The 26,196-nt window shown below is 41.5% G+C and overlaps 1 protein-coding gene across 1 annotated transcript in view; it reads left to right on the forward strand.

Annotated features, from left to right (window-relative positions):
- The first annotated feature begins 5,469 nt into the window (after window positions 1-5,469).
- LOC124101634 (contactin-associated protein-like 3) overlaps window positions 5,470-26,196 on the forward strand; it is a 209,584-nt gene continuing 188,857 nt past the window's right edge. The window contains exon 1 of the mRNA XM_058583459.1: window positions 5,470-5,593. Within this exon, the coding sequence (XP_058439442.1) occupies window positions 5,509-5,593 (85 nt within the window). The 5' untranslated portion in view covers window positions 5,470-5,508. The remainder of the gene's footprint in view (window positions 5,594-26,196) is intronic.

Genomic DNA, 26,196 nt, shown 5'->3' on the forward strand with positions numbered 1-26,196 from the left:
AATATTCTTAGGAAATTCTCTACAGGTGACCTTCATTTCCCCTCTGTCACTACCAGGCACGTTGGATGTGATCCCACATCCTGGGTACAGCCCCTGGAGCTATCTGACTTGGCCGAAAACATTTTGTATCATACAGAGAACAAAACTTTCCCCTTCTTCGATATTTTATACTATGAGAATTTTGTGCTCATATTCATTATTGGACTGAGAATAAAATTGCATGTTTTTGTGTAACGACTAGGTTTCTCCATGCCCTGAGTCCTTATGAAACTGTGACCTTACCTTGGCCAGCTGCCTGGACCCTGAAAAGAAGGGCATCAGGCTAAGTGTGCTCCTTGTGCCCGCTTGTGTCTCTGCCTCGATGTGCAACAGCAGAAAGTGTGGCCGACTCCACGTGCACAGCCTGTCCTCCTGTCTTCTACTGCATACTCAATGCCAGCTTCTAGATTGTGACTTTGTAGTGTGTGTGAAAGCCACAGCCAGTCCTCCCAGGAGGAGACGACCCCACAGTCCTCCCCACCACATGGAGACCTGGGGTCCAAGTGGCTCTCTAAGGCACCCAAAGCTCCTTGGCTGGCAGCACAACATGAGCTGTTCCCCAGATGCAGAGCTGGTTGGGAACGGATAGGAATTCCCTGCACTTGCTACAGACAGAACAGCTTCAGCCCCTTTAGACCCAGAAATTCAGGCTGCCCCGAGGCTGCTCCAGCCCTGGAGCACAAATGCAGGCAGATCTGAAAGCTCCTCCAGTTCTGTGTCCATTGATTCTCCTCCTTTAAAGAGGAGCAGTGTTTCCTTAGAGCCGCAGGTCAGCAGAGTGAAAAGGTGTCCCGTTTATTCAGCTGGACGTTTCACAAGGACAACTGCCTTCCTGTCTTCTGGGAATGGCTTTCTGCAGAGACTAACCGAAGGGTCAGTTTACTTCCGACAAAACTGGAACATAAATAAATTCATCTCTGACATCTGACTGGCCCCTTTCCTCACCCTCCCTGGTCCCTAGCTCACCCCTCCTCTGTCTCCTGATCCCCAGGCTCAATCCAGTTGATCTCTCTTATATTAAAGTTTGTCTCCCATATTAAGGAAAAGATCTGACATCCACAGGAGATTTCATGATAAATATTAGCCCAGCTCAGTGGTGGAATGTTGATTCACTGAAATCCAGGGTGGCTTTTCTATCTCCTGAGATCACATTCTAATTTTGCCACTATGCCTCCTCCTCCTCCTCCTCCTCTTCCTCCTTCCTCTTCTTCTGTTAGAGATTTATAGTTATATAGAGTAGTTGGGTTCATCAACAAACTCATATATGCATAGAGTTGGATTTCAGCTCACAGTCCTTCTCTTTTCCTTCCCCCCTCCTGTTCTCTTTCCCTCCACATCCTAGACATCCTTTCACTATTTATTTATATTTGATTGGTTCTTTTTACATATGCATAAAGGTGAAATTTCCTGTGGTGTATTTATATACACACATAACATGATTTTTTTATACCTTTATTTTTATGTGGTGCTGAGGATCGAACCCAGGGTCTCACACGTGCTAGGCCAGCGCTCTACCGCTGAGCCACAACCCTAACACATGATTTTTTAAGAATTCATTCTGCATTGCCTCCCCTCTCCCCACCCCTCCACTCTGCCTCTCAAGCTCCTTCGTGTATTCTACTGATCTTCCCTTTATTTTTATGATATCCTATCCTTCCCTCTCTCTTTCCTTCTTTTGACTTAACTCAAGCAAATAAGAGTAAATATTTGACCCTTGATTTTTTGAGTTTGGCTTATTTCACTTAGCACGATATTCTCCATTTCTATCCATTTACCGGCAAGCCCACGTATTCTATGTAGAAGATTCATCCAGATTTTGGATGAGAATTATCTTTTCATGCAAAATAAAACATTGGAGAGAATGTTTTCTTTGATATCTGGACCCTTATGGTGTCTTTTTGTAGCAGTATTAATGTGATTTGTTGTTTATATAAATATGAAATCAGGGAATTTATATAGAACAAGGCTCCAATAAATAGCTATGCAAATTTTTATCACATAGCCATTGATTATTATTCTCTCCTCTTCCTCCCATTTCTTTCCAATTAGTCTGGGATGAGAGACTGGGAAGGAAATTTCAACTTATTTACCATTTATTTTATATGTATATTTTAACCGATTGAACTTTGGAAGGATTAAATTTTTAGACCAGTTTGTTGATGTCACAGAAAAAAAAATAACTATATGATGTTTTAGTAAAGAATATTTGTTTTTTTATAGTTGAGCACAACTTAGTTTCCCAATTGGTCAGGAACGGTGAAAATTGTTTTCTTAAAATATTGATGGATGTCAGAAAAGCAGAAGCGAGGCCTCCTCTTTCTCTGCTCTGTGGGAACATCGATCTTTCCATTCTGTGAAGAATAAGGAGAGGTAAGTGGGCTCAGGTGACTCCCTGATGCTGCAGTTAATGAAAAGCTCCACTTGCGGCGTGATATTCAGCCTGATTGATCTTCCCTGGGACCAAAGCAGGAGGAGAGGGGACTATTTGATATCAAAGTTCTGGTTCAATTTCGGGATGTAGAATGACTTGGGCGCCTGAGTTAAAAAAAAAAAACAAAACTCAGGTTCATCCTCCATCCTCCACTCCCTGAGCCTCCATCACAGAACAAGAGGAGGCTCCTCCACAGCTTGGATGCCTGTCCCCAGGGTGTGCGGTCCTTCCCTGACCTCCCGCTGTCCCTTGCTGGCTGACGCCCACTGGGGTTGGCCACGGAGAGACCCCCGCAGGAAGAGGAGGAGCTGCCAAGTGGGGCTCAGAAGGCCTTTTAATCCCGGGACTGCCGCTCGCTCCGGGAAGCCCCGCCTGCGGCTGCTGCAGAGCCAGAGCCGGAGCCGCGCCTCTCCTCCCTCTGCCCCTTGGTGGCAGCGGCTCTCTGCTGTCACTCTTCTGAGAGTGCCACACACTTGGTGGGGAATGCTAGGGTTTGGACGAGGGTCCCCAGCGGGCGGGCCATGTGTTACAGGACCAGAGAGTGGTGCTATTGGGAGGTCATAGGACCTCTACGAGGTGGGGCCTTAAGGGAGGTCCTGGGGGGTGGCGTGACCCTAAGGGGGGGGGGGTGATCCTGGGGACCCTGGTCTCCCCGACTCTCTCTGCTTCTCTGCTTTATATGATGTGACCCCTTTGCTCTTCCTCCCATCCATTCATGAGGTGCTGCCAGAGACCCAAACTGCCTGATCTTGGACTGGACCCTCTAGAACTATGAGTCAAACCAACCTTTTCCTGGTTAGAAGTTAATTGTCGCCGGTATTTTTGTAATAGTAAGGGAAAACTGACTTAAAACGTCTGAGTGGATTCTGCTTTCTACCTTGACAAATGCAGTAGTGTAATTTTAAAAACTGAATTAATATCACATTAGGTTGCTTAGGAAAAATATAAGAAAAAAGTATTCTTAGAGATGTGGCATCCTTGTAAGAGTAGACAGTTGGACTTTTTCCCCTTCCTGTGCTGGGGATGGAACTCTGGGCCTATGTGCCCATTAGGATAGCGCTCTCCTGCCGAGTTACACCCGCAGCCCCCACTGAAAGTGCTATTAGAGTGGCAAGAAAACTGACATTTTTAGTGTTCTCATTCTAATTTTTTAGAACTGAAAGTTGAAGGATATGATGGATTCCAGCTCCAACTGGAATGCATGTGGGACATGACTAAGATGAAATTGCAGAATGAGAATACAGCACGTGGCAAAATTACATTGAAATAAAAGACGCACAACCTCGCGCACAGGGTTGTGTGTATTTGTGAAGAAGAAAAGCAAAAATTGCAGGTTGATATTTTGTTGTTTCATTCTGGGTCCAATTTACAAGATGCCTTCCAATTTCTGTTTTTATCTCACTCCAGGCAATTAATGTGTCAATCAAGATTTCACATTTATAATAGAAGGGAGATGAGTGGAGGAGAGGAAGGGGGGAGCAGGGGGAGGGGAGAGACAGGAGCAGGGAGGAACTGCAGAGTGAAATTGAGGAATCGTGCTGTGTACACACGTGAATATGCCACAGTGGATTCCACCTCTGTGTATATCTATGGAGCATGAATTAAAAACACAAAAAGGGAGAAGACCAGCAGAGTAAAGGAAGCAGGGGGAAGGAGCAGGGCAGTGAGAGTCGAAGTACTGAGGATCGTAATGAAGCAAATTATATTCCATACACCTACGACGTCAAAATAACCCCACTACTGTGCATAATGCATTAGTGGACCAATAAAAAGATTTTACACTTATATTTTTTTTCTGTAATGAAAGAAGTGTAATTTTCATAGTTCTTGTGCAAAAGTAATTTAAGCAATCTAATTAATAATTCGCGAATGACTTCTTAAGATTCTTCTGTATGATTATGACATTTGAGTTCATTTTAATGAAGAAAAAGGCTTTCAGGAGTGATTTGAAAGATGATTTTATGAAAAGAAGACCAAAAAGTACACACAGCTTTTATTCCTTTGAGATACCTTCTAAACATTTAGTAACTTATTTCTGGAATCTCGCGGTGGTACTTGCAGGGAGTGTGCCCACCTTCTGCCTGGGCTGTGAGTTTAGGAAGCACCGGAAGGGGAGGACCCTGTCCCTCCTGTCCCGGCCCTGGCACACGTGACGCTCAGGATGAGCTGCTCCTGCAGGGAACCCCTCCTCACTACCCATGAGGGGGCTGCTCCTTTGCAGGGAAGGCTGGAACTACATTTACAGTTAGACTTCTAGAAAGGCCAGAGCTAGGGTGAGGGCAGTAAGCATTCGTCTCCGGTGCAAATTTTAAGTAACGGTAATCAAGATAAATAATGTTTTAATGCAATATTAAAATAATAAAATGCACACCCCCCAACAAAACCCCCAAATCAAAACCCATGATGAACAAAATAGCAAAATGTTGAATGAATTCAGTATCCATCCCGTACTGAGCTTCCATTCTAGTCTGAATCCCAGCGAAGCCCCAGTGTGCGCGTCGCAGGAGTCCACGCTGCGGAGGGAGTTCTCTCTGCTCCATCTTTTGAGCAGAACAGGAACCGATTTCCTCTGTATCCGCTGCTTTCCTCTTTAGATGAACCGCCCAGTGATAGCGTCGGCTCTGAGCACCTGCAGCCAGAGGAGTGCGCGCGAGGCGGGGGCTCTGCGCCCCAGCGGGGAGGAGCCTCAGGTGTGTGGCCACCGAGGGCGGCACGGGGGCGTGGGCCGGGCTGCCGACTCCTCCCAGGCGCGCGGTGCCCCTGCCACCTCCTGGGAGCGCCTGCCACCTCCGGGGCGCGCCTGCCACTACGGCTAGGTGCTGGAGGCGCAGCCCAGCGCAGAGCGGTGGAGGCGCCCGAAGGCCGTCGTCCTGCGAGCGCTGCAGCGGGACAGGCGGCTCCTCCTGCGCCAGCCGGCTGCGCGGGGCGAGTGGGAAACCCAGAGCCGCGGAGCGCTGGAGCCCGGGCAGCGCAGGGCGTGAGCGCAGGCGACCCGAGCCGCCGCGTCCTCGCAGCCGGGGGCGCCGAGCGCAGCGAGCATGGCCTCCGCCGCCCGCGCCTTCTTCCAGGTGCTGCTGCTGCTGCCTCCGCAGACCTGGAGCTGGGCAGAAGCGGGGAATCCACGTAAGTTCAGCGAATGCTTTGCTACTTGGGCGAGGCTACCTGGATAACTTTGTATTTTCATTATTGGTGATATTTGGACTTGAACTTGCAGGGCATGCTCCTGAAAATAAAGAACCTTTAAGGAAACCTAGTCAATTGCAACCTGAAAAATAGAATTTTTATTTACAAAAGACTTTCATCTTGTGGAGGGACTTTAAAATATATGATGAATATTTGACTTTTTATCTATATATTTGAATGTACATTGAGAACGTTTTTTATAAAACTGAGAGGAACGTGGCAATAAGGGATTAGCCTACAAATGCTGTCATTTATTCTTTTTTAGGATTGTAGCACCTCAGGAATTAAGTCTAAGAGGGAAATAATTTGGCAGACATTACATCATATTGCATCAATTTAGATGTTAGCAGCGTACAGTTTTGCAGACGTTGGCAGCTTCAGAGTTAAGGTGCTAATTAACTCATGCGCTACGGGGATAGAGCACCTGTAGGTGAAGCTAAATTTTAGAACACAAATTTAATAATCTGCCGCTGCTACTAAGGGACTAGCTCGAGGGCCGTGCCTTGCTAGGGAACTTCATTTCTCATAGTAGAAAGTTGTTGCTTACAGACAAAACTTAGTCGTTTAAGTGATCTTGAAAATTGCACTTCTCTGGATGCTAATATTTTCCATTTTTAAATTTGTCATTGGAAGCCTTTATTATAGAACGGGCTATATTTGAATACGATGCTAATATCCCGAATACTTCAGCAGAACCCAATGCACCCATATTTTATCATACATTAAAATATGTTAAAATTATTTGTTCGGATTAAATCTCTTCCTAAAGGATATTTCCTTTCTTGATTAATTTAAGCCAGCCCTGAGATTACATTTTAAAAATATCTTCCTCCTTGTAGTAAAATCACTTTAATTTTCTTTGATTTTTCTGTCACTGGAATCTCCCCAGTCTGAGTCTCCAGCTTCTCCTACCAAAATCTCCTTTGAAACGAGCAGATCAGTGCTAGTGGCTATGCTCAGAAATTTAGATTGCTGCAGGAAAGCCAGAGGTAGCTTTCAGCGGTTCGCCTGAGCCACCCTCATGAAGTTTGTCGCAGCTCAGTGTTTTCCTGCCCTGAAGCCTCACGCCAGGGCCATTCGCACACACTGGCACCGGTGGCCTGAGCACCCTGCATGGCCACGCTGTCCTGCTCCTCTAGGAAGGTGTTCCTGATTCTTTGGTCACACGTTGTACCGTGTTTCAGATTCAGCTTCAAATTGATTTCGTGGAAAGTCTTTGTCAATAGAACAGGGATGTTTAGGTCAAATCAAACTCCTTAGGTCCTGCAATGGAAACCGCTGCTTTGCTTAAACAAATCCAGAAATGAGAAATGAACTCTACAGAAAGGGGAGTAAAGCAACCCAGCCCTGGGCCGGTAGACTGCAGCAATAACGTCAGCCACGAGAGGCCGCTCTTGCCACTCACTAGCGGGCTTCAGAAGCCTCCCCTGGAGGAAAGTCCAGCAGTGGTGTCCAGAGGAGACCCTCGCACCGGCTTGCCTGGTTCTGTTCTCGGGGCGATGGCATTCAGGCTGCAGGATTAGTTGTTGATGGTATTTTGCTTGGAATCCAATGGAAGATTCAGAGTCAACAGGAGTCGGGCTGCTCCCTTTCACCGTGAGCATCCTTCTTGGAAGAGGAGGGGGCACCGAGATGAGCTTTGAGGAACCCACGTGCGAATGTTCAAAACGAGCTCCTCACTCATCTTGGTCTGGCCGGTCCCTGGCCGACACCGAAAACCCCAGGACTAGAGTTTTTTCAGTCTCCTTTTGTTGAGAGTTTTAAGATTTTCATATTCAAAGCATTTTTATTCTTTTTAAATTGCCTTTTACAAAGAATAATTGTTCTAGATAAAAACTATGTAGCTAACAAAATTGAAACCATCTTGAATACCAAGAAGAGAACGGTGAAGACTCGTGCCAGGCTCCTCCTGCAGGCCCTGGACTCTCCAGAAGCAGAATCAGCACCACCAGGGCAGCCAGGGCATGAAGTGAGGTCCCGAGAAGAGCCTTTTAGGGGTTCTGTATTTTTCACTTGAATATTAGTTTACCTGGCAAGTGAATGGGGAATTTCCATGTTGGGAGGATTCTGCCTGAAGGGGGATTAGTTTCTTAACTTCAATGATGATGGGCTTGCTTTCTTCTTCCTTCTTCTCTTTCTTTTCCTGTATTGATCCTGTATACTCTCTGTGTTTCTGGAGATGAAATATCTAGAATGGATTGCATTCTTTGCATTTTTAGGATAGTTCCTGATACTGTAAAATCTCTGAATGGAGTCACCTGTTCCCCCCGGAACTCATACATGGTTATGACATTTTGAGGACAGACCCCCAGAGTTCTGCATTGTCTTTATGTCCTTTCATCTCTTGTTGGTTCTCTCACTTGCTACCAAGGACATGAACACACCTCTGCATGTTACAATCACCCTAGTTCTGTTCCCAGTTCCCTCTGAACACCAGGACACTGTGGAGGTGGCTGTGCAGGAGGATCTGACTTCCATTGGACCTTACATTAATCAAAATTGGTGCCTAATAATGAGTCTGATTGTTTTTCAGCATTCATATTAAAGTTGTTTTCTTGTCTTGTCGTTTTCTCTCCTGTCTAAGCGTGGATGAGAGGTCACTGATGGCTCTCACCCAGCACCCAAAACAGGAGGAAGAATGCAGAGAACAGTGCAGCTCTGGGCACTGATCTCAGGGGTGTATAATCAAATGGTTGGGTGGATTTTATGGAAGTGCCTGTAACTGGTGAAACGCTGAGTAACAGCCTTCTGTGTGGCTTTTCAGTGGACTCATTTATTCATTGCTTAGCTACACACACTTTTACTTTTAATTGTTTCTTTTTTTTCCTGTGTAGTTGTTATTTTTTCAGGTTCACTAGCCTGGTTGGGAGAAGAAGGGCAAACCTAGCACAGAGTTTGTGGTTTAGGAAGGTGATTCATTCATTAAGCGATAATGTTTTAGTCAGCTTTTTTGCTGCTGTGACTAAAAGACATGGCAAGAACAATTAGAGGAGGAAAAGTTTATTTGGTGGCTCAAGGTTTCAGAGGTCTTGGTCCATAGACAGCTGGCTCCATTCCTCAGGGCTTGAGGTGAGGCAGAGCATTATGGCACAAGAGTGTGGTAGAGGATAGTAGTTCACATGATGATCAGGAAGCAGAGAGACTCCACTTACCAGATGTAAAATATGAACCCTAAAGCCACACCCTACCTGCCTTCAGTCATGACCCAGTTAATCCCATCAGGGGATCAATTCACTGATTCGTTCAAGGTTCTCGTAACCCAGTCATGTCTCCTCTAAACCTTCTTGTATTGTCCCACATATGAGCTTTTGGGGACACCTCACATCCAAACTATAACAGATTTAGTGATATGTGTTAGGAAGAGTACCTCATACTGTAGGTGGGTAATTATTTCAGCAGATGCTTCAATTTGGACCTTTCAGTAATACCGTTAAGAAAAAGAATCTAGATAAGTAACAGACTGTTCAGTTTAGTGTCAAATGGGGCACCATAAAAGATAGAGTCCATATTGTCTTCATTCTTTTCCTCCAAACTCCATACAGACAGACTTTATGGAGCATAAGCAGTCCATGTAAATAATAATCACTTCTGAAAAGTGAATTGACCATGAAGAAACCCAAATTACTCATTTTCCCTCTTCTTCTCTCCTCTTTTTGAACAACTCTGTCACCAACACATTCAATGAGGCTGAGCAGAGTGGCATCCACACTGGGTAAGGAGTGGCCAAGGACCCTGGAGCCGGGTTCAGACTCCTTCTGCAGGGTGCAGAAGGTACCACAGAGTGGCAAGGGTGGGTCTTGGGGAGACAGTGCTATGTGACCTTCAGCACATTGTCACAGGCTGAGAAGGGTGTGGAGGGAGGCTTTCTGATTACAGGAGGCTAAGAAAGCTTAACAGCTAAATGCTAACCATGATACTGCACCGGATGCTTGTTCTGTAAAGGACATTATTGGGAACTGGTGAAACTTGAACAAGATTTGAGGATTAAAAGTTGGACTTGTATCCAAGATGACAATCAAATTTTGGTTAAGTGGGAACTGTCTTTGTTTTGGAAATGCATGTTATTCAGGGGTGATGATATATATATATATATATATATATATATATATATATATATATATATATATATATATATATATATATATATATATATATTCATATAGCTCTGTCTTCTCCATAAATTCAAAATTGTTTCAAAATTATATGCTTATTTTAAAAAAATCGTCCAAAATGCATTTAAAGTCATCATGGAACAATAGAATGACTCAAAATAAGTAAACTTAAATTGACGATTTTACCTAGAAGCATGTAGACTGAATATCAAGAGGATAAAAAAATTAAATAGTTAGTGAGAATTAATGGTACATTTACCCATGGAACAAATTAGCCTACATTTCTGAATGACAAAGGCACTTGGCACTGGGATTGTTCCCCCATTCTTTCCAGGAACATTTGGTGGCTGTGACTCCTACATCAGACTTCTTCCAAGTACTCTCTAGGACTGGGCTGTCTGAATGAATCCCTTGGACTGACTGGATAGTGTCTTCTGGACCCCCCCCCCCCCCCCCTTGTGATATGACTTTTCACTGAAAGGCTGATTGCTGCTTGGCCTGTTTTTATCTTTGTTGCCTGGTATTGGAGAAGTTGGATCATAATATGGCTGTACTCATGCCAAATGTGTTCTCTCTGCATAAAGATATGACTTTTCCACTTAATATATAAAGTATAGGATTGTCTTAAATATCCTTTCTCAAGAATTTCATATAGCTGCTAAGTGTGGTGCTAAGTATGGTAACTTTCAAAAGGAACTCATGAAATCCATTTCCCACGGACTCCCAATTTGAGTCTCACAAGTCCGATTTTCTAGTGAGTGAAGTGTATGTCTAGTCTGATTCAGATTTCATAGTGAATCTACTACTCTCATGATAAAGATGGAAAAATTACACAAAGTAGGGATAAAAATGATATTTTTTGTGTTTGAGTTAATGAGCATTTTTTAAAAACAATTTGTTTTGTAATAGTTGCTTTTATTTTATTTGTTAATTTTTATGTGGTGCCGAGGGTCGAACCCAGTGCCTCACTCATGCTAGGCAAACGCTTTGCCACTGAGCTGCAGCCCCAGCCAAACAAGTATCTTTATTGTAATAAAATGGAGAGTGATTAAAGTCTAAAAACAATGGACATTGAAAAATAGTTGTAACATTGTAACTACTGGATTGCAGTTTAAACAGTATATCTATTCAATAAGGCAGCAATTAAAATTATTTCTAAGAAGTGAATTACTAAGAAAAGTGATCTAATACATATCAGCTGGGCTGTGGTTTTAATTTCTTATTTGTTTTAGGTGCAGTATAATCTCATCTCTTGAGAATGAAAAAGACCAAGGTGTTACTTGCTTCTGATTCACAGAGATGTTTATGCCCCTTAAAATATTTGCAACTGAACTATTAAAAGGATTATATACTAAACCAGCATATTGAATTATGCCTTTTAACTCAATATATATCTTCCTAAATTTTTTAAGCATGTAGAAAGGGGTATTTTTTATGTATAAAATCAAGTATACATTTTCTGGCATATACATTATGCATTCATCCCTTTTATTTTTGTTTTTATTAGTGCATTATAGTTTTACATAATTGTGGGGTTCATTTTGATATATTTAGAAATGCATATGACATAACTTGCTACATTTTAATCCCCAGTACTACCCACCTTCCATACCCTCCTCCCTCTCCCTGATCCCCTTCCTCTACCCTGTTGGTCTTCCTCCTATTAATCTATTTTTTTTAAATTGGCCCATTATAGTTATGCATAAAAGGAGAATTTATTGTGATATATTTACACATGCACATGACATAATTTGGTCAATTTCATTCTCTGGTCTTCCCCCTTTCTTGTCCCTCTCCACTCTAAGTCCCCTTCATCTAATCCATTGTTCCCCCTTCTATTTTCATGAGATCACCTTTTTCAAAAATTTTTTTTACTTCTCTTTAGCTTCCAAATATGGGAGAAAACATTCTACCCTTGACTTCCTGAGTCTGGTTTATGTCACTTAGCATAATATTCTCCAGATCCACGTATTTGCTGGCAAATCCCATGCTTTCATTCTTCTTTATGGCTGAGTAGAATGCTGTTGTGTATTCATACTACATTTTCTTTATCCAGTCATCTGTTGAGTGATATCTAGGTGGGTTTCATAACTTGGCTATCACGAATTGTGCTTCTATGAACATTGCATGTATCATGTATCACTATTGCGTGCTGATTTTAGTTCTTCATGATAAATATCAAGAAGTGAGGGTAGCTGGGTCCTGTGGTTGTTCCATTCCTAGTCTCTGGAGGAATCTCCACACTGCTTTCCAGAGTGGTTGGCTTAATTTGCAGTCCTACTAACAATGTATGAGGGTACCTTTTCCTTTACATCCTCCTCATCATTTATTATTATTTGTAATCTTTTTTTAAAAACTTTTTTAAAATTGATTTTTATTTTTTTAAAATACACGACAGCGGAATATATTACAATTATTATTACACATATAGAGCACAGTTTTTCATATCTTTGTATAAAGTACCTTCACGGCAATTCATATCTTTATACATGCACTTGGTTTTTTTTGCATCATAATTCTTATTACACATATATACCACAATTTTTCATATCTTTGTTTGTATATAAAGTAGGTTGACACCCAATTTGTGTCTTCATACATGTACTTTGGATAATGATGTAGTCTTGATGACTGCCGTTCTAACTAGAGTGAGATGAAATCTCAGTGTAGTTTTGATTTGCATTTCCCTGATTGCTAATGATGTTGAACCTTTTTTTTTTTCATTTATATACATTGGCCATTACATTTCTTCTTTTGAAAACTATGTTTAGTTCATTTGCCCATTTATTAATTGGGCTTTTTTTTGTGGTATTAAGTTTTTTGAGTTCTGTTACATATTCTGGATATTAATCTCCTGTCAGAAGAGTAGCTGGTGAATTTTTTCTTCCATTCGTGGTCTTGTTTTCTTCACCATGCAGAAGCTTTTTAATTTGATGTCATCCTACCTATTGGTTCTTGGTTTTGTTCCTTGAGCTTTAGGGGTCCTATTGAGGTAATCAATGCATGCAACAATATGTCAGAATGTTGAGCCTACATTTTCTTCTAACACCTGTAGTGTTTCTGGTCTAATTCCTAGGTCTTTCAGCCACTTTGCATTGGCTTTTGTGTAGGGTGAGAGATGGAGGATCTAGTCTCACTCTTCTACATATGGATATTCAGTTTCCCCAGCACCATTTTGTTTAAAAGGTTATGTTTTCTCTAATAAATATTTTTGATACCTTTGTTAAGGATCAGGTGACTGTATCTATGTGGATTTGTCTCTGTGTCTTCTATTCCATACTGCTGGTCTTCATGTCTGTTTTTCTGATAATACCATGCTGATTTTGTTTTGGTAGCTCTGTGTTATATTTGAGATCAGATATTGTGATGCCACCAGCATCACTTTTATTTTTCAGCATTACTTTGGCTATTCTATTCTAATCTTTTATTCTTCAAAGTGAATTTTAGGACTGTTTTTTCTAGTTCCGTGAAGAATGTCATTGATATTTTGATGGGAATTGCATTGAATCTATGTATTGCTTTTGATCATATGGCCATTTTGACAATATTACTTCTACCTATCCAAGAACCTGGAAGTTCTTTCTGTCTCCTGAGGTCTTCTTCAATTTCTTTCTTCATTGTTCTATAATTTTCATTGTAGGCTTTTTTTTTTTTTTACCTCCTTGGTTAGATTTCTAAGTATTTTATTTTTTGAGGCTATTATGAATGGAATTATTTTTCTGATTTTTTTCTTAGCAAATTGGTTATTGAAGGATAGGAAAGCAATTGATTTATGTATGTTGATTTTGTATCCTGCTACTTTGCTAAATTTATGTATCATTTCTAGAATCTTCTGGTGGAGCTTCTTGGGTCAAATATAACAAATATAAAATTGTTACCAGCAAACAGATAATTGAACTTCTTGTTTTCCTATTTATATCCCTCTAATTTCCTTTTCCTGCTTGATTGCTCTGGCTACAGTTTCAAGGACTATGTTGAATAGGAGTGGTGAAACTGGATACCCTGTTCCTGTTTCTAGATGGAATGCTTTCAGTTCCCCTTTTAGTATGATGCTGGCTTTTGGCTTGTTGTATTCAGAATTTTTGATGTTGAGATAAGTTCCTTCTGTCCCTAGTTTCTCTAGTGTTTAAACATGAATGGGTGCTGGGGGTTGTTAATTGCTTTTTCTGCATCAATTGAGATAATCATGTGATTCTTGTCCTTAATTCTGTTTATGTGGTGAATTACATTTATTGATTTGCATATGTTGAACCAACCTTGCATCCCTGCAATGAAACCCACTTGATCATGTGTGGTTTGAATGTAGTTTGCCAATGTTTTATTAAGAATTTTTGCATCTATGTTAATCAGGGATATTGGTCTAAAGTTTTTTTTTCCTTGATGTGTCTTTGTCTGATTTTGATATGAGGGTGGTACTAGCTTCATAGAATAAATTTGGCATGAGCCCTCCTTTTCTATTTCATGGAATAATTTGAAGATAATTGTCATTAATTCTTCTTTGAAGTTCTGGTAGAACTCAGCTGAGAATCCATCTGGTCCTGGAAGGTTTTTTGTTGTTGTTGTTGTTAAACTTTTAGTAGCTACTTTAATTTCATTATTTGATATTGGCCTAAGTTTTTTATAGCCTCATGGTTCACTTTGGGTTGGTCATATGTGTCTAGGAATCTGTCAATATCTTTGAGATTTTCTAGCTTATTGGAGTATAAATTTTCAAAATTGTTTCTACTGTTCCTCTGTATTTTAAAAGTGTCTGTGGTGATATGCCCCCTACCCCGCTTATCTCTATAATTTTGTTAATTTGGGTCTTCTTTCTCTTTCTTTTGATTAGTTTGGCTATGGATTTATCAATCTTATTTTTCTTTTTAAACCATCAACTCTTTGTTCCCTTTGTATTTTTAAAATTTTCAATTTCATTAATTTTGGTTCTGATTTTAATTATTTCCTGTCATTTTCTACTGATATTGGTATTAGTTTGTTCTTTTTCTAGGGCTTAAAGTGTAAAATTAGCGTTTTATTTGGTGTCATTTTTTTTTAATGTAGGAACTCACTGTTATAAACTTTCCTATGAGAACCACCTTCCTACTATCCCAGAGATTTTGAAATGTTGTACTTCTATTTACATGTGTCTCTAAGAATTTTAAGATTTCTTCCCTAATTTCTCTGTAATCCATTCCTCATTTAAAAGTATATTATTTATTCTCCAGGTTTTAGAGTGGTTTCTGTTTTTTATCCTGTCATTGATTTCTGATTTCATTCCATATGATCTGATAGGATGCAAGGAATATCTGTTCTTTTGTATTTGCTAAGATTTGCTTTGTGCCCTACTATATGATCTGTTTTAGAGAATATTTCATGGGCTGCTGAGATCAAAGTGAATTCAGTCGTTGATGAATGAACTATTCCATAGATATCTGTTAGGTCCACTTAATAGTATTTTTAATTTCTGAAGAATCTTTATTTAGCTTATATCTGGATGATCTATCCAGTGGTGAGAAAAGTGTGTTGAAATCACCCAGTATTATTGTATTGGGATCTGTCTGAGTCTTCATATCATGTAAGGTTTGTTCTATGTAAGCAGGTATATTGACGTGCATAAATATGTAACTATCATCATATCTTGTTTTGGGATAGTTCCCTTAACCACTATAAAATGATCTTCTTTGTCTCTTCTGATTAATTTTGGCTTGAAGTTTAATTTTTCAGATGAAAGAGTAGCTACTCCTGCTTACTTTTGATTTTCAGAGCCATGGTATATCTTTTCCCATCCTATGACCTTCAGCCTGTGGATGTTTTTGCCTGTACAGCAAGTCTCTTTTGAACAACATATGGTTAGGTCTTGTTTTTTCTTCCAATTTGCTAGTCTGTGTCTTTTTTTTTTAATTTTAGCATAAAGTATTAAAATCATCTTGAATACAATTGAGATTCACTCCTGCCAAATAAATATATCCTGAACAGAATTAATTACTTTATGCTTTTCTAATTAATCAAGAACAATATTCTAAATATTTTAGAAAAACAAAAATTGACACATGTATCATACTTCTTTTTTCAACATTGATATTCTCTAGAAAATGAGTTTTTTTTTAAATTTTTATTTTTCCAGCACTAATGATAAAAACCCAATGGTGCTTTACTGCTGAGCTACATCCCTAGCCCCGTCCTTTTTTGTCTGTGTCTTTTAATTGGAGAGTTGCGACAATTTACATTCAGTGTTATAAAAAGATAATTTTTGTTTTTTATTGTTCTGATTTATTTCTAATATTGAATTCAGATTTTATTGTGTTTTACTTGGTTATGCTTCTGCTAAGTTTCAACCATTCACTGACTCTGATACTCATTTTTTATTTCTTCTGCTTATAATTTTTAATAAATATGTTCTGTATTGCTGACTTAGTAGTCACAAATTCTTTTAGTTTCTGCTTATCTTGAAAAGTTTTTTATTCCACTTAAATTATGAAAGATAGCATTGCTGGATGTAACAATTTTGGTAGGCAACTATATCTTTCAGAAATATATTCCAAACTCTCCTGACTTTTAGAATCTGGGCTGAAAGATAGGAAGAAAGTCTAAATGTCATTTTCTGTTTTTCCTCTGGTGAGTTTTCAAATTTTATCCTTGTTCTTATCTTAGGCATTTTAATTATAATAAGTCTTGGAGAGGATCTTTTTTGACCTTGTCTCTTTGGAGTTCTATATGCATCTTATATTTGTGTTTCTATCTAGTTTTAAAAATTTTTTTGATATTATTTAATTGAAGAGTTTGATATTCTTTAGTTTGTATTTTGGTGGCCTTATCTATGCCAATGATTTTTAGATTTGATCTCTTAATGTTATTGCAGATTTCTTGAATATTGTCAGCATGGTCTCTTAACATCTTTTCCTTTTTGTTCACTCTATTTTTAAGTTTACACACTTTGGTCAGGCACAATGGCACATACCTGTAATCCCAGAAACTCAGAAGGCTGGGGTAGGAGAATTGAAAGTTTAAAGCCAGCCTCAGAAATTTAGTGAGGCCCTAAGTAACTTAGCAAGAAATTGCCTCAAAATAAAAATAAAGAAATAAATAGATAGATAGGCTGGGGATGAAGCTCAGTGGTAAAGTGTCCCTGGGTTCAATCACCAGTACCAAACTAAATAAATAAAATAAAATAAAATAAAATCTGCATATTTTGTCTTTGAAGCTGAAAATCTGTCTTATCTACTGGTGATGCTTTCACCTGAATTTCTAATTTGATTTATTGAGTCATTTTCAGGATTTCTGTTTGATTCTTTTTCTGAATCTCTATCTCTTTATTGAAATGTTATTTCACTTCCTGTACTTTCTTAATTCATTTCTCATATCTTGTTTTAATTACTTGAGTATTGTAATTGTGAACTTTCTAAATTCTTTATTTGAAATCTCCTCCACTGTGGTGTCAATGGGATCAGTTGTTGAAGTGTTATGGGCTCCATGGGGGGACTTGTTCCCTTGCTTTTTCATATTGTCTCTATTTCTACCCACTGCTGGGATGATTATCTCTTCTACTTTTATGCAAGGAACTAGTTAATGAGCTGCTTTATCTTAAGTTTTCTAGACTGTGTGAAAATCCAAGTATGGGTCCTCCCAGTGTGTATCCTCTGCTAGGCCCACTATCCAGGACTGTTAAGGCGCTATTCCAAAATCCCAAATAAAACTCTGGGTCTTATTTAAGAAAAGACAAAGGATTTATTCTGGCCAGGGCCAAGGGAGCAGAAATCCCCAAGAAGCTGAACTTCTGGGTGAGAGGGCCATTTCAAAACAGAAAACCACAAGAGAGGGGTGGGAGAGCCAAGCAGAGTCACTTGGTAGCAATCTGCAACTGCGGGACCTGTGAATACACCTTCCTAAGTTGAGTATTTTAACTGTGAACTTTCTAAATTCTTTATTTGAAATATATTTAATATAATATTAAATATATTTTCAGAAATATATGACTTATAGTTTCTTGACTTAACTTATTCTATAGTTAAATACCATTAAAGTTTTTTTTTTTTTTTTTTTTTAGTTCATGCCACTGCATCTTAGGCAAATGTAAAGTTAAGGGGGAGGTTGTACATATTGGAAATCATTTGGAAGTCTTAGTCTTGATAGCTCAAATCTTCTATGACTTTGACCTTGAATTCTCTGGCTTGTGGCTAGAATCTTTTCACTACCCTTTCAACATAAACCTAATATTTATGGAATTCCAGACCCAAAGGGAAAGAGTTCTTTGGAAACGGAGCAAGCAATTTGAATTATTCTTTGACATACTGGAATAATTTGATCTAAAATACTACCTATCACTTTTAGATAGCCATTAAATCAGAGGTGCCTCCAGTATAGGAAGATAACACTTGTTTTGGACTTTGAAATGTATTATCTTTCCAACAAGGTGGTAAAATTTAAGTTGGATATAACATTCAGGGGCAGCAAGTTGACGGGGTGCACAGAAAGTGAGAGAAAAGCTGTGAGATGCCGTGGTATGGACCTGAGGGTCCCAGAGACTTGTGTTAAAGGCTTGGTCCCCAGGCTGGTGCTTCTAGGAGGTGGTGGAAGCTTTATAAGAGGTGGGGTCCAGTAAGAGGCCTTTTGGTCCCTGGGGGAGTGCCCTTGAAAGAGTGTAGGATCCCGGCCCCGTACTCCATCCCTTTGCTTCCTGACTGGGGAGGTAGGTGGTTTGGCTCTGCTGTGTTCTCTGCCATGATGAACTGCCTCTCCACAGGCCCAAAGTCAGGGGCCGATTTATCATGGACTGACACCTCCCCAACTGTGAGCCAAAGGCAACCTTCTGTCTTTATAAACATTTAATTATCTCGGGTATTTTTTTTTAAATAGTGACAAAAGTTGACTAGCACATAGGAGAATTAAAAACACATTGTCCCCATGTTGCATTTACCCAGTAAAATTACCATTGGGACGAGGTGTTTTTGTATTTGCAGAGAATACTTCGGGCTTACATTCATAAGAAAATGAGAGTTGAAAATATAGCATCATGACTCTTCTGATAGTTGCATACACCATACCCTCAAACTCCACAAGAGGAGTGTCCTCTTGAACTTCCTATACTCAGTCTGCCCTCCGACAGGTCCCTGTATCTAATCTTTTTGAAGATAGCAGTGAAGATACGGTACCAGAAATGGACTTGGATGTAAAAATCACTAGAAGTCGATCCTAACTTTATTTTGAAGATAAATCCATTGACACAGATACAAGGAGAAAGGCATTTGAAGCAAAATCCCTATGACAGCAGATCAACTTTTAAGAATGGTTCACTTTGGGTCTCCAATTTTAGGTACTTTTGAGGTTATATATCGCCACCATAGAAATGTATCTAAATGCTTGATTTTTCTCCACTTTAAGGACTTGTGCTATGACTTCACATTTTTTTTATAATTAAGATATTCATGATTTTGTTGTAAGAAGATTGGTAGGAAAAGTGTTACAATATCAAATGGCAAACATTTTGTAACATTACACAATTGTTTTCTCTTTTCCTCTCTAGCTTCCACATATGAGAGAAACCATACAACCCTTGACCTTCTGAGCTTTGCTTATTTCACTTAACATAATGCTCTCAGGAACTTGACATTTTTCTATAGGAATATACAGAAATAAATATTTGTGTAATGTTACAAAACTGTCTTGTTCCATGTGCGGATGATTCTTGTGCTAGTTTGAACTGTTGTACAACATCAGGGGAAAAGTTCACAGTTAATTAAGAAAGCCCTAGGGCCTATGAAATTCTATAGCACAGCTTGTTACAAAGCCAAAAATTTGCAAACATCACTAAAGCTTAGGGAAAGTGTCCCAATAGAACAAGATGCTGCTTAGTTTTAAGAAAGCAACTAATCCACCCCCTGCTGTTCTCATTGTCTGTCAGGAATTCCAGAAACCCAAATAATCTCTAAAATTGTAATAAAACTATAAAAATATCTCAGATATTATGAATCACCATAGGGTAATAATTTGTTATTCTTCATGTATAAAATAAGACACTGATTAATAAAACCTAGGCTATAAAAGATTTATTTCTGGGCAATAATGTCTTTTACGGAATTAGCTCTATTTTTACTTGTTTCCCTAGAAGACAGATTATATGTGCTGGGAGACAGTTCTGCAGGGGTCTCTGGAACTTCTTCACACTCTGCAAGTGAGGCATTGTCATTTTAAGGCTGTTTGTAGAGCAGAGTCCTGGGTCCCATTCATGGTGTTTGCCTCTAGAGTAAAGGATGTAGTGTTTACTGCCCATAGAGAGACGTCCAGTTCCTGAGAGCATGACGCTAAGTGAAATAAGCCAAACTCAGAAGGTCAAGGGTCATATGTTTTCTCTCATATATGGAAACTAGAGAGGAAAAAGGAAAAGAGAGGTGGGAGTGGGATCTCATGGGGAGACTGGGATGAGTAGGAGACAGAAGGTCACTGTGAGTGGACATCTCTTCCTGAGACAGCAGGGTGGGTTGGTAAAGCTCCCCTGCAGGTGCTAGCTCCTTGCTGTGGGGTGAGGACTGTGAGTGAGCAGCTGGTGGGCATCTGCAGGCCTTCCCTGGTCAGCTCAGCAATGGCCAAATAAGAGGTGAGCCAGGAGGAGTGGGGCAGGGAGCGGGTGGCCTGCCAGTGTAGGTTAGGGTCACAGTGCACTGGTCTGCAGAATAAGTCCGTGTATTTATTCAATTTTAACACATCTGTATTTAGAAAGCAAGTTTTGCCTTCATGCTACATCTCATGGTTAGATTATTCTCAATTTTAAATCCAAGCTCCTAGGAAAGCAGACCAGTATCTTCACAGCCTCTTCTTGATCCTTTTCTGAGTTACCAGTTCCCGGCCCCTTCATCCTGCCCCTCAGTACAGCACTCCCTCAGCCAGGCCTGCAGCTTCTTCCCGACCCCTTCCCTTCGTGGTCTGCTGACTTTCCCTGAACCATCTGTGTTTCCTGATCTCTCCGGGAGGCTGAGGAGCAGACTTCACTATCTGCGCGAGGCCTTTCCAGTCGCCCACGCTCTGCTCTCTCCACGTGTTGTATTGCAAGCCCCTAATTCCTGTGGGGCTCTGGTCTTGCTGCATTGCAGTGGATCCCTTAAAAAGGCACCACGTCCTCTGGACAGCGCTGCGTCCAAGCGGGGCTTGCCACCCCCAGCCCCTGGCACAGCACCCGGGAGGTGATCAGCGTCCAGTATCTACGGTGTGAACAGGTGCATCGCTGGCTCTGACTGGTGGACACGCAGGGGAGGATGAGGCTGGACGGATCAGTGGAGCTGCAGCCCCCAGGGTGCTGTTACGTGCAGAAAGCCAGAAGGGTGACTTTGACCCGAGAGTCCCTTTTCTTTTGCGGTTGATATCTGGAATTCAAATCTAGGCATTGTATTTATCTGCTGTGAATAGCATTTCCCATTTTGTGAGATTCACAATCTAAAGGGGCTTGCATTTATTTTTTTAAACGACTGTAAACTAGATCATGAAGTTAATGTGCCTGTCTGTGTGCACTCTCGTCTCGTTTATCACTTATTTTCTTTTGTAGCTCTCACAGGATAAAGTCCTTGGGGTTGGAATGTTAAAGTCAATGTGTCTTCATGACTTTATAGTCACAGGTCCCTAAGTCACTAGGAAGTCACTTGGACACGCTGGTGCCAACAGGTCTTCGGCATCCCTGTAGCAATTTTTCTTCAACAAGTCCAACGTCCTTCAGAGGGGGAGATGGGTTGGACTCCATCCTCTCGATTCTGCTTCCTGCCATTGACTTACAAGATGTAAACAGGCTTCCGCGGTCTTCTTCCAAGCACCATCTCTTCCCGGGGTGGGTCACGGGATTGTCTGTCACTCCAGGAAGCAGATGCTCCTCTGCTGGTCCTGCCAGTTGCTCCCTCACCTGGTCACCACAGCAAGGGCCCTCTCTGGAGTGAGGTCCTTGTGTGTCCACCCACCTGCTGCTGCACGTGGCTGCCACGGGGCTCCCATGGAGGAGGCTGCTCCCACTCCGAGGGAGCAGCTGTTCTGCATGAGATGCACCTGAGCGTTTCCGTGTGCACACAGGTGAGAGGGCTCAGGGCAGAGCTGGTGCTGGAGTGGAGCCTCAAGGTCAAGGTAGAGGAGGAACCGAGAGGAGGACAGAGGGCACTCCAGTACAGGAGGGGCAGCGTGGGAAGTCAGTGTGCACCAGCTCAGGCAGGCCAGGTGCAGGAAATGGGGAGAGCATTAAAGGAGGGAGCTCATCTGAGAAATTTGTAAGGGACCCAGCTATAGCCTACAGTGTAAGAGGACCAGAAGGTGGAGGGCACTGAGTGCCAGACATCACACCTGAATTTCAGAATGCGGGCAGAGTGGGGGCCCTTAGAGGTGTCTGAGATTGTTAAAGTGTGACTCATTTTTAAAAGGTTTCTACTGTGGGGATCCGTAAGGTATGTGTTGGGCAGTAAATCAGCATTGGCTGTAGGATTAGTTACCCAGTGAAGCTGAGGACCTGGGGGAGGACGATGGTGGAGATAATGGAAAAGCGTCTGTACCTACAAAGGAAAAGAGGTGTGATCTTTGGTGATTCCCTGGCTGTGGACTGAAAGTAAAGGGTAGGAACTAAGGGACAGTGTCCCTATTGGACATCCTTCAGCTGTAGGTAGTGAAAGCTCCAGGAGGCTTAACCATGAAGGAATCACAGTTACCCCTGATTCATGCCCAGCTGGATTTAGAAATGGCAAAATCCTGTCATGGTGTCGCCTCTTCCTGCTTCCAGTGGGCTCCCTGCTTCACTGTAGAGCAGCTGTTAGCAGCAGATCCCGGCACACGATTAATTAGCTTAGAAACATGATCACTTTCCTTGCTCTTAGTGACTTCCAGTTCTACAGATCATATGGCTTTCTTTATCCCCTTCCCCAGGACAGGGGCTGGGAGGTCCTGTCTGGAGCCCTGGAACACACAGGGATCTCTGGCACACGCAGATCTGCAGCGCGTATTTGCTGAATGAATGGTGGATACTTGCCAAGGGCTCAGCCAGAGTCCCAGGTTCTGCCCTCAGTCACCCAGCTTGGCTTCCTGACCGTCCTGAACCAGCCCCTCCCAGTAGCACATGCCATTCACCTGGCCAGCTCTGCATCAGGTGCCCTCCCTGGACTCAGCCAGGGCGAGCCCCATTCCAACACCACGGAGTGAGGTTTAGGGAAGGCAGTGACTGAAGTCGATCGAATAGACTCAAGACCACTTGAAACAGAGGTTTTTGCAAGGAGAAAAGTAGACTTTAAGTCTAGAGTGATCACTTCTGTTCCCTGAGCGGAGTGTGCTGTTCCTAGAATTCCCCGTGGGTAGCAACACACAGGTCCTGCAGATTCGAAGCAAACACTTTCAGTACCTTCTAAATGAGAGCTTTATTTGGGCTCTCACTACACTAGTGCTAAAGAAGTTTCAGAACCAGAATCAGCGATACCAGGGAAGAATGAGAGAGCACTGCCCATGGTGGACACATGGACATGTCCTGAGAAAGGTATGTGATAGTTCAGGCCTCAAAGTTCAGCACCAGTGTCAAGGTACAAGGTCAAGATGTCAGCAGGACACGTGCCCTCCAGAGCTCTGGGGGTGCCCATCTTTGTTTTTTTCCGCCCTCTGGTGGCAGCCCACTCTCCTGGACTCATGGATTCATCTCGCATCTCTCCCTCCATCTTCCTCTTCCTTTGCACTTGAGGTCACTCATGGTCATTTGTGTGTCTCTTGCAGGGACAATTCTAATGGCACATAGGACCCACCCATTTGATCCAAGATAATTTACTCATCCCAAAGTCCATAACCACATTTGGAGAGCCTCAACCTTCAGGTGACAGTTGTAGCTTCTGGGGATGGGATGAGGACATATCCTTAGGATCCATGACTCCATCACCCATGGCATGCAAGATTCACCTCTCATAAAGACCCTGAATACGATGTGGTCTAATCTCTAAATCACAGTCCTCAAGCAACAGTGTCATTTCTCATTCACATCTCCATACCAAGATGCCAGAAGGGGTCCTCTTTAATTTTAAAGACCCTCTCCTTGTCCCCTTCTCCTTGTGGCTTGTCCTCTTTCCTCTGAGATATGGGCTCAGTCCTCCCTTGAATCATCCACACAGTCATCTTTATTCCTTTCTTAGCACAAGAGTCCAGAAGCCCGTCACTCTGTCCCTCCTCTGGAGCTGTGTGCAGCGGGCAGCTCAGCCTGCAGCACCAGTTGCCAGTCTCAGAGCTGCAGTTTTGACCTTGAGGCAGTGCCCTGGCCACTTCCTTTCAGAAGCTGGGTTTGTTCCTAAGAAATTAAGATGCTTCCATCTTAGACAGTGTTGTCTACAGTTTTTGCTCTTTTCTGTTTTGCCTATGAGGTATTTTCACTTCCCCTTCCTGCCGTGACCAGCACAGCCGTTAATTCAGAACCAGAGGAGCACTGGGGGATGAAGAAAAGACAAACAGACACACATAGAGAAAGAGCTGGGGCCAGGTGGTTCAGCCAACCCTGATGGAGCAAGACTTGACACCAGAGCTAGCTCAGCATGTTTATTATATAGGTTTTATCATCAGAAGGTTATTTGTGAGAAAGTTTTAGCAAAGCAGGCAGCCTGAAGGATGTGGCAAAACTTACAAGACATTAAAGTCATCTTGTTATGCTCAGAATTATCTATCCCTGGGAGTTGGTGACTGAACTCAAGTTTCTGACTGATACAGCAGTGTGCCTTTGCATATAGCCTCCTTGGCTGGCATTGCCATAGCAACTGGGCCACCTTGACCTGCACCTTTCCACAGGAAGTTCCTAGGCAAATGTAGCCCTATGAGGGAATCAGAAGCTATCGCTCAAGTCACCACTCTCCACACTTTCTCATATCAGATTCTAAACTTCTTCAACTTAGAACCAGGCCTCTCTTTGTCCTCAATGATCCTCTGTGTATGGTAGGTGCTCAATACAATTTCATTAAACAAGCAGAACAATTAATATATTCAAATGAAATGATGCTTTGAAAAATATTATCATCTCTGACTGACTTAGGAAGGTGAAGGCAATTGCATATATATATATTTTTAAAGAGAGAATTTTTTAATTTTTTTTTTTTTTAGTTTTTTGGTGGACACAACATCTTTATTTTATTTTTATGTGGTGCTGAGGATCGAACCCAGTGCCCTGCACATGCCAGGTGAGCAGGTTACCACTTGAGCCACATCCCCAGCCTGCTCATATTTTTTAAAGCATTTTTATCTCCACATGTTAAAAACTGAATTATAAGATTAGCTTACCTGTCACTCCACATTGCATTCATGCATCAAAACATCACCTTGTACCCTATAAACGTATATAATGATTTGTCAAAAATATCAAACTTAAAAAGAAAGATTAGTATTCTATGAATGCAGTGTTGGTTTTTGTGAAGTCCATACACTATTTTGAATGTTCCTTGTCTTCTATGAGCATACTGCTGAAGAGTGGTTTCTGGCCCACACTTTCTCAAGCAGCGCAGTTCAAATCACCAAGCTTGCTGTCAACTAGGGATGGCAGGGTGAGTGTGACGCCAGGCAGGGGCCGGTGGGGTGGGAGGGGACAAACAGAGTGGGATCAGGAGGCCCGCAGGTAGGACGAATCCCCAGGACCAGGTGGAGAAGCCCATTTTATGAACGTTCTCTTCTTCAAACCTGTAAGTTTTGGCGAGACTAGCTGAGTCACCCGATTAAGTAACAAGGCAACAAGAGGTTTTTGTAGTTGTTTTTTTGGGAATTCTAACATTTTTGAATAGATATAAAATAACCTTGTAGAAAACATTTAATATAATTTTCAAACATGATTTTATAGCAGAGCAGCATTATAACATACACCTAGTGGAAGTGACTCTCTATCTTTGGCTGGTGAGAGTAACTAAGAAATATTTTTCTGTAGCAGCACAATAAAACTCTACAACCTTCCATGCTGAGTCGAACACATGGAAACACAGCGACTTTTGACCAAACTTCCAGATAAGCCGGAGGAAGCCCAGGCCTCCAACAACTGGGGGGATGCCCAGAATTCAGAGTGATAGGGAAGGAACAGCAAGGAAACTGAGGTACCAGCCATGTGCTTTTTAAAAAATAGTTTCTTGCCTTTCTAAAGGTCTGACTTCTTCAAGCCTGTGCTAGAAACGGCCCTCACTGTCAGGGGAAGCCTTGGCAGACACGTGCTATTGGCTCCTGGATTTTCCAAAGGGGAAACTGGAAATTCCAGTCATTCTGTTTCCAGCTGTCTTTAGAAATTTATTTCTTGGACTTTAATATTGTTGGAAATCATCTGAGACCAGAAAAGCAGAGTTGGGAAATTAATTAAGGAGAAACCAAGTGAAAACATAACGGTGATATTATCTGTTAACACCTATCCACAACATTCTCTTGAGATCACCTTAGTATATGAACCTGTGATGTCTCTAAGACTCTTGACTTTGAACTTGAACAATAAAATTCAGTCTAATTATT

This window comes from Marmota monax, unplaced genomic scaffold (assembly GCF_021218885.2).
Source record: "Marmota monax isolate L192 unplaced genomic scaffold, Marmota_monax_Labrador192_F-V1.1 WCK01_AAM20220418_F8-fsc00231, whole genome shotgun sequence".
NCBI classification, from domain to species: domain Eukaryota; kingdom Metazoa; phylum Chordata; class Mammalia; order Rodentia; family Sciuridae; genus Marmota; species Marmota monax.